At 47.0% G+C, this 9,683-nt stretch overlaps 1 protein-coding gene across 1 annotated transcript; it reads left to right on the plus strand.

Moving 5' to 3' along the window:
- The first annotated feature begins 7,284 nt into the window (after window positions 1-7,284).
- LOC137531671 (olfactory receptor 2G3-like) lies at window positions 7,285-8,233 on the plus strand. Its single transcript, XM_068251624.1, has one exon. It carries the CDS (start codon window positions 7,285-7,287, stop codon window positions 8,218-8,220), a length of 936 nt encoding a protein of 311 aa, XP_068107725.1. The 3' UTR covers window positions 8,221-8,233.
- Window positions 8,234-9,683: the final 1,450 nt, after the last annotated feature.

A 9,683-nucleotide genomic window follows, 5' to 3' on the forward strand; every position in this document is an offset into this window, starting at 1 on the left:
GGGTTTATATATCTCAAGCCCACCCAATGCCGGCCCAACCCACAGCAACCAATCAGCACCAAGCTTCAGTGTCAGCTGACCAACTCTCAGTTGACACCATCATTGCGACGAGGGGCATAAGAGCAGCACTGAGCCGTGCGCGCCCGCCCAGGGAGACACGCACTCCCAGTCACCGCCGCAGGGGTGCTGTGGATGCCGCCAATCAAATAGGAAGAGGAAGCTCGCAGCCGCGCTCTGTCATCCGAGCCGCTCGAGCCAGCGCTGGATCCGCTGACAGGTGAGTCCCTTACAGTAACATTCAAGACCAAAAATATATAATAACAAAAAGAGTAATCTTTGTATGAGATAGTTGTCAAGGGTAAATAGTGGACTGTATTCCATTTGCTAACCTCCTTCTAAAACATATACTCCTTTGATTGTTTTGTTGATCCTTTGCCTTATAGATTTCCTGATTCACTGCTCTGCATTGAGTTCCCTGAAAATACTGCATTTACTGTATCTAGCTTGTACGATGCAAGAAAAAAAGTTCAAAACGCTCTAAACCCCCATCGTTCTCGCTCACCAGTGCAGGATCTTGAAAGCCAGGCTAATCCACATATACAAACAAGAAGGGATCTGCAAACCTGGTGGATAGACGAAAAGCTGTTTTTTATTGATACAAACAACACATGAAAGACTACATTAATATACATCTGTGGATTGTAACGATCGGTGTCAGCACGCAGAGAGAATCTGATTATTGGCGATCTGCAGTATCACCAAGAATGCAGATATATACCCGATTATTGATGATCTGCAGTATCACCGATAATCCGATATATTTCTAACCTCTGGACACCAGCAAAAGAACACAATAAAGACAGTAATATATATCACGGAAGTGTGGAAATATCCACCACACGGCAATTCCTCAGAGGTGTGGTTACCTCTGAATGGGAACCCCGTGAGTGAGATCCTCTAACCAGGCAGAGTGAGGATCTCGACCCCTAGCAGTAATCGTCTGCTTGGGGCAGGCGTCTCGGAGAGGCAAGCCTCAGAGATAACCCTCCAGTGGGAGACGTTCCACTGAAGGGAGAAAGGTCAGACAGGCAAAGGTTCAGCAACAGAGATGACGGCAGCGGTACAGGAACGGAAGGCAGAAGAGTAATCGGTAATCAGGCAGAGGTCGGCAACAAGAATCAGATAGGCAAAGGTACAATAACGTAGAAAGAGAGAGTAGTCAAGGATAGCCGAAGTCAAAACACAGATACAATATCAAAATACAATCCTAACTAAGGTGTGAAATCCTAAGTATCAACACCAGGGCACTGAGCTAAGGTCTGAGCGCTAACACAACAGTGTATTCACGACAGCAGACAACCTGTTACTGACACACAAGCCCCATATGTAGTCAGAGAGCTGCCCAGCGCCGCCCCTGAGCCCCAGCCAATCAGGATACCTCCTGAGGTCAGCTGACTGGAGAGTCAGCTGAGCCTCCTACGTAGGAGGTAAAAGTCCTCTGCCTCTGAGAAATGGAGAGGCTAGGCCCCGGGTCCGCGTCCGCCCGCAGACTGAAGTCCGCTTGCCGCCATGTGAGACCCGCCGCCGTGTCGCCAGTCCCTGCCGCTCCGAACGACAGAGTCCGCCGGCTGAGAAGCGGAGACCGCCGCCATGCTGCCCCGCATGGCGGCGTTGTCTCCGCTATGCCTCACAGTACCCCCCCCCCCCCCCTTGAGGAGTGGACTCCGGACACCTGCTACACGGTTTCTCAGGATGCAACTGATGAAACTTCTTCCTCAATCTCTCAGCATGCATGCGATCCTCCGGTACCCAGGACCTGTCTTCTACACCATACCCTTTCCAATGGACCAAATACTGCACCGAATTCTGCACCAGCCGAGAATCCAGAATCCTCTTGACTTCGTATTCCTTCTGCCCCTCTACTACCACTGGGGGGGGGGGGGGGGGGAGAGGAATCTACTTAAACTGCCGGCTTCAGTAAGGAGACGTGGTATGATCTCCCACATCTCATACTGGCTGGGAGATCAATCACGTAAGAAACATCATTGATCTTCCTGACCACAGGATAAGGCCCTATGAACCTGGGACCTAACTTGGTAGACAGTTGTCTAAGGGCCAAATGTCTGGTCAACACCCACACCTTGTCTCCTGGGGCAAAGGACTCCACAGACCGTCTCTTGTCGGCCTGTTTCTTTTGCTTTTGAAAAGCTACTCCCAGATTTTTCTTTACCTGTCCCCATAGTTCCCTTAAAGTTTTCTGCCAATCTTCCAGAGCTGGGAGCGAGGAAGAACACACAGGCAATGGGGAAAACTTAGGGGACTTTCCAGACACAACCTGAAAAGGAGACAACCCAGTTGATGAGCTCTTCAGGTTGTTGTGTGCGAACTCCGCAAAAGGCAAAAACTTGACCCATTCGGTCTGTGCATCTGCGACATAACATCTAAGGAACTGCTCCAGAGACTGATTAACCCTTTCGGTCTGCCCGTTGGGCTGTGGGTGATATCCCGATGAAAACGACAGGTTCATACCCAATGTGTGGCAAAAAGCCCTCCAAAACTTCGACACAAACTGGACTCCCCTGTCAGAAACGGCATCATCTGGGATCCCGTGCAAGCGGAAGACGTGCTGCACGAAGAGATCGACCAACTCCTGGGCCGAAGGAGATCCTTTAAGGGGAACAAAATGGGCCATTTTGCTGAACCTATCAACGATTACCCATATGACTGTCATGCCTTCCGATCTGGGTAGCTCACCAATGAAATCCATGGACAGATGGGTCCATGGTTCACTTGGTACCGGCAAGGACTGTAGGGTACCCACTGGAGCCAGGCGGGAAGGCTTGCTCCTGGCACACACAACACACTCTCGGACAAACTCCTTACAATCCGAGGCCAAGGAGGGCCACCACACACACCTAGTGAGTAAATCCAGAGTGCGAGTGGTCCCAGGGTGACCTGTATTCTTATGGGCGTGGAACAGCTGCATGATCTGCAACCGGAATGGAATTGGCACGAAAAGAACACCATCTGGTTTCCCCTCCGGAGTATCCAGTTGATAGGAGGCTAATGTAGCAGCCCAATCCTCCCAAGTTTCAGTGGCAGCTAACACTACCTTACGGGGTATAATGCCCTCTGGAAGTGTAGGCTGAGCTGTCTCAGGTTCGAAACATCTGGAGAGAGCATCTGCCTTTACGTTTTTAGAACCTGGGGTGTAAGTGATGACAAATCTGAAGCGACAAAAGAACAAAGACCAGCGGGCCTGTCTGGGGGTAAGTCTTTTGGCGCCCTCAATGTACTCCAAGTTCTTATGGTCAGTATGTACAACAATGGTATTTTCTGCACCCTCAAGCCAGTGACGCCATTCCTGAAAGGCCAGCTTGATGGCAAGGAGTTCCCTGTTGCCTACATCGTAGTTTCTTTCAGAAGGAGAGAATCTACGTGAAAAGTAGGCACAGGGATGTGTCTTGCCCTGCACACCTGATCGTTGAGACAGGACTGCCCCCACCCCAATCTCCGAGGCATCTACCTCCAGCATGAAGGGAAGGGCGACATCGACGTGTCTCAATATTGGTGCAGAGCAAAATAATTTTTTAAGGGTATTGAAGGCTGACTGGGCCTCAGATGACCAATGGTAAGGGTCCACCTCTTTCTTGGTTAGACTAGTCAGAGGGGCTACTACCGAAGAGAATCCCTTGATAAATCTCCGGTAGTAGTTAGCAAAACCAAGGAACCTCTGAAGTGCCTTTAAAGGGACTCCGAGCTCACAATAAAAAAGAAAGTTGAACTCACCTGGGGCTTTCTCCAGCCCAGTGCTGGTCGGGAGGTCCCACGACGGCGTCCTGGCTCCTCTCCAACACCCCGATCCGGAATGGCTGACAGGCCGCAGCCCGGGCGACACTCTCCCGAGTGTCGGGCTGCTCCTTCCGCGTATGACGCGGATGACGTCACACGCCGGCCGCCTCGCGTCATCACGGCGGCCGGCGTGAAAGTACTGCGCATGCACGCTTTAATTGCGCATGCGCAGTACTTTCACGCCGGCCGCCGTGATGACGCGAGGCGGCCGGCGTGTGACGTCATCCGCGTCATACGCGGAAGGAGCAGCCCGACACTCGGGAGAGTGTCGCCCGGGCTGCGGCCTGTCAGCCTGTCAGCCATTCCGGATCGGGGTGTTGGAGAGGAGCCAGGACGCCGTCGTGGGACCTCCCGACCAGCACTGGGCTGGAGAAAGCCCCAGGTGAGTTCAACTTTCTTTTTTATTGTGAGCTCGGAGTCCCTTTAAGCCTACCAGTTGCGACCACTCTAAGACAGCCAAAACCTTTTCTGGGTCCATAGAGAGACCTGATGTTGAAATAATGTATCCCAGAAAAGGAATTTGAGTGACCTCAAAGAGGCACTTCTCTAGTTTTGCATACAAAAAATTTTGTCTCAACTTCTTTAGCACATATTTGACATGCTTGCGATGCTCTACGAGGTTTGGAGAGAAAATCAGTATGTCATCAAGGTATACCAAGACAAACTTCCCCAACACCTCCCTGAAGACCTCGTTAATCAACTCCTGGAAGACAGCCGGGGCGTTACACAACCTGAAGGCTAGATACTCGTAATGCCCGTCGGGTGTATTGAAGGCCATCTTCCACTCGTCACCAGCCCTAATGCGTACCAGGTTGTATGCCCCATGTAGGTCCAATTTTGAGAAAATACTGGCATTGGTAATCTGGGCAAAGAGATCGTCTATCAGAGGCAACGGATAGCGATTCTTTATGGTGATTTTGTTCAGACCTCGGTAGTCAATACAAGGTCTAAGACCACCATCTTTCTTTTGAACGAAGAAAAACCCCACCCCGGCCAGTGACCGAGAAGGGAGGATGTAACCCTTTTGCCAGGTTCTCAGTAATGTACTCCTGCATCGTCAGTTTCTCCGGGCCGGAGAGATTATAGAGATGACCCCTAGGGGGCATACAACCAGATCTTAGGTCGATAGGGCAGTTGAAACTCCGATGTGGTGGGAGTTTATCAGCGGACCTAGGACAGAACACATCCGCAAATTCAGCGTATTGAGCTGGTACCCCTTTTACCTCTACCTTGGCAGCACAAATGGCGATCCTCCCCAAACAATGAGTGTGGCAAAAAGGTGACCAGCTAAGTAGCTGACCTGAGGCCCAATCTATCTGTGGGGAATGGAGCTGTAACCAGGGCATGCCAAGAATTACGGTGGAGGTTAACATTACATTTTTGCTATACAGACAGTTTTTGTTAAAAAATGGGAACATCAAATATTTTATTGTGTTGTGTGTAGCCGCCTTAAACCAGCACCATTTTTGGCTTTTTTATATTTAGTGGAAATTGGGGAAATTTCCCTGTATGTATGTCATGTCATAAACGATTTCATGTTAATAAACATCGGTTCAACATTTATGTTAAACTAACAATACCATTTTTGATAGGGTAAGTACCAATTTCCGATTCCGTGGTAAATCCGCATTCCGCCATTGCCAATTACCGCTACTGCTACCGATTCCGCTTTCCGCTACCAATTTCCACATTCCGATGCGGATTTCCGCCGGAAATCGTGGAAATTTCCCCCAGCTTTAACATCGATTTTCTCAAAAACTATAAGGTCTTTGTGAAAACTTTTTTTGCATCTTGTTCACAAGATTCAGTTCAATAAACTCTGAAAATGTGGTGTTTCTAGGACTTAGGGGGGCTTTGCTATTAACCGCTAAAGTCGGCGGATTTTTACTGCAATGTAAAATGCAGAAAATCCGCATTATCCGATATGCGGTAATTTTAAGCCAATCAGAAGATGCAGAATGAATAAGCCAATCAGAGAATGCGGAAATTTCCGCCTAAATCCCCATTCTCTGATTGGTTTATTCCTTCTGAGTCTTTCTGCCGGGACTGCGCATGACGTCAGTGACATCAAGACTGAGAAAAAGAGATGCGGGCAGCTGACATGTGCATTTCTGTGTGTGTGTCGGGTTGTGAAAATAGCCATTGTCAAATACCGAAACATCAGAGTGGCATTGCTTACTAAAGTTATGGGTAGGGATGATCAATGAGATGCAAATATTTCCAAGTTCATTCAGGTTTTTATACATTTTTTTGCAAATATATGCAGCTTGAAAATGGACCAATCAAGTCCCACCCAGGTTTAAACTGATTGGCCCATTTTCAAGTTGCATATATTTGTATAACATTTTGGTGTATCCTGTCATATTTAGGATGGATATGCAAGTGTTTGCATGGGTAAGAAGGAGGAAGTTACTCACACTTATTTTTTCCTTTTTTTTTTTTTTTCAAACTTTGCATCAGAAATTCATTCTCTGTTTGGTTTGTGGTTGCATAATTGTGTGTTTTATATCAGAGACGAAGTTTAACCTCTTGCCGACCGCGTCACGCCAAAGGGTGTGGCCGCAGCGGCAGCCCCAGGACCGCCTAAAGCCAATTGGCGTAAAGTCCTGGAGGCTCTGTTTTGCAGGAGATCGCGCGCAAGCCGCGCGTGCATCTCCTGCTTGGGGGGGCGGAGCTCCGCCCTGCCTTCAGTCTCCGAGCGGCTATTGCCGCTCGGGAGACTGTTAGACGGCGTGATCGACGTCTATTTACTCTGTGCAGCGCTGCGATCAGCAGCAGCGCTGCACTGGGGACACCTGTGTGACACGGCTGTCCCCCTGGGGGACAAGAGAGTGATCGGCTCTCATAGGATGAAGCCTATGAGAGCTGATCGCCATGATTGGCTGGCTGGGGGGAGGGAGGGAGGGGGTTTAAAGGTTTAAAAAAAAAACACAAACATAAATATTGATTAAAAAAAATAAACATGAGGGAGCGATCAGACCCCACCAACAGAGAGCTCTGTTGGTGGGGAGAAAAGGGGGGGGAATCACTTGCGTGCTATGTTGTGCGGCCCTGCAGCAAGGTCAGAAAGCTGCAGTGGCCTTTTTGACTAAAAATGGCCAGGTCACTAGGGGGAACTGATCTCCTATGATCCCTGCCTCCACCTCAGGTGACACCTTAGAGCAGAACTGCTGCAGAGCCCCTCCCAGCTGCTTTATCACTTTCAAGTAAGAGGCGTCCATGGCACGTGCCATACCAGCACCCCTCTGAGAGCAGGTGCCCCTCTTAGACAGATGAGGATGATGTCCTGTGTAAATGCACAGACTTCATACGACTATCTGATTCTGATTGCAAAACTCCTATTATTACCTATTGTTACACTTATATCTATATCAAGCAAGAACTTTGCTGTGGTCCTTATTTGTTTGTTTTTATATTTAACAGGTAAATCATATGGAATACTCTAATAAGACATCTCCAGTAGTGTTTTATCTGCTTGGGTTGTCTAGTGACCCTCACCTCCAAGCGGTTGGCTTTCTTGTATTCTTGCTGATGTATCTAATCACATTGTCAGGAAATGGTCTTCTGATCACTGTGGTGAGCATTACCCCAAAGTTACAAACTCCCATGTACTTTTTCTTGTGTAACCTCTCCCTTCTTGATCTTTGCTTCTCCTCCACCATTGTCCCCATCCTCCTGTATAACACCCTTTCCAAGGACAGAAGTATTACGTTATTACCATGTGCAACCCAGATGTTCTCTGCCTCATCTCTTGGCGCCACAGAGTGTGTACTGCTTTCCACCATGGCCTATGATAGATACGCAGCAATCTGTAAGCCATTGCACTACAACAAAATCATGAATATAAAAGTGTGCATTAGTTTTGTTTTATTTGCTTGGGCTGTGGGCTCCATTAATTCTGCCATCCATGTTTTCTATACTTTTCAACTGCCCTTTTGCAAGACTCATGAAGTCAACCAATTTTTCTGTGAAGTGCCTCCATTTATACGCATGTCTTGTATAGACACAACATTCAACGAGGCTAGCATGTTTATCTCAGCAGCTGTAATAGTTTTGTTTGCATTCATGTTGACTCTGGTCTCATATGTTAACATTATCTCCACCATCTTAAAGATCCGAACTTCAGAAGGAAGACACAAGGCTTTCTCCACTTGTTCCTCACATATCACTGTCGTCTCCCTCTTCTATGGGACCATTATGTTTAATTACATGCATCCAAGGTCTTCTACCACCAGTGAAACAGACAAGGTGGTGTCAATCCTCTATACTGTGGTTACCCCAATGTTGAATCCCATAATCTACAGCATACGGAATAAGGATATTAAGGCTTCCTTAATGAAGAACTCCCAAAATAATTTTTATCACTGAGATAAGGACTGCTGAAGGCAAAATTAATTGTTTAACTTAATGTGGACAAGGACAATCTGATTCCCTTTTTTAATCAGGGCACCAAACTCTCCATTTTGGAAATCATGACTCTGCTCTCCTTAACCACTTCACCCCAAAGGTGTTTTACCCTAATGGACAAGAGCGATTTTAACCTTTCATTTGCAATAGCTTAATCACTACTAATCACAGTGAAATGATCTATATCTTGTTTTTTTCACCACCAATTGGGCTTTTTGGGGTTGATATTTGTTTTCAGTAATTACTTTATTTTCTATGCATTTTAAAGGGAAAACCAAGGAAAAAATGAAAACAATACACTATTTCTCCAATTTCATCCCCTATAGTTTTAATATAAACACTGTACATAAAACCCACACATTTTATCTGTCTATTTGTCCTGGCTATCAGAAGATTTTAATTATGTCCCTAGTACAAAGCATGGTGACAATATAGTATTTGGAAATAAAGGTGTATTTTTTTTCTTTGGTGTTTTTTTTTCACTTTTTTTACGTGCACATGCACAGGAATGCACGTTCACGCGCGGGAGCGCACACATGCACAGCGGCAGCAGCACTGTCTGACTTATAAAATGTCCTGGAGCCATTAAAAGGCTCTAGCAGGACGTTTTTATAAGTCAGGTTGTCATTAAGTGGTTAATTAAGAAATGCTAAATAAAACTGTGTCTTTTTGAAACAGGTATTTGCGATAATTCTGCTGTACGTGAGCAACTGTGGTTTTCCACAAGCTCCGTTAGTATGTCTGCTGGTAATCAGGTGCCTCCTGGCTTTGTGGAAGAGGGTGAATTAAAGTTTGAGGGGGGGGGGGGTTGGGGGGAAGTTTAGGGGTTCACAGGGTTAGGCGGCGGGTTAAAGAGAACCTGAACTGAAAATAAAAAGTCAAAATAAACATACACAGGTCATACTTACCTCCTCTGTAGTCTGCTCATCAATCTCTTTCTCCTCTCCCGCTTCCTATTTGTCCACTGTGAACAATGGAATTCTCTGTCCTCCATTTTGAAAATGGCAATTACCCCATAACAGCTTCCTGGTCAGCACACTGTTAAACTGTTATATCGCCCACTTGAGCCATAGGGAAACATGGACATTACCTTGCACATTCAGCTGTAACTGACAGCAGCTGATAAATAACTGACAGCAACTGGTATATTTCAGTGCTGACAAAATGTTGTCAGATCTGGAAGGGATCACTGTAAGAAGAAAATGGTGAGCTTCTGAGAGGAACCGATGGTGAGGTAAGTATGTAATATTCATTTGCAGCTACATCATGTGTTTATTTTAAATAATTGTACTCAGTTCAGGTTCCCATTAAGCACCACCAGGGGGGATGAAGGGTCTTAGGTATAGGCACCACCAGGGGTGGCTTAGGGTTAGACACCACCGGGGGGGGGAGGTCTAAGGGTTAGGAACAACCATTAGGGGGTC

This window comes from Hyperolius riggenbachi, chromosome 9 (genome assembly GCF_040937935.1).
Source record: "Hyperolius riggenbachi isolate aHypRig1 chromosome 9, aHypRig1.pri, whole genome shotgun sequence".
NCBI lineage: Eukaryota > Metazoa > Chordata > Amphibia > Anura > Hyperoliidae > Hyperolius > Hyperolius riggenbachi.

Coding starts and splice junctions, on each gene's coding strand:
- LOC137531671 (XM_068251624.1), top strand. CDS start 7,285: ATGGAATACTCTAATAAGACATCTCCAGTAGTGTTTTATCTGCTTGGG.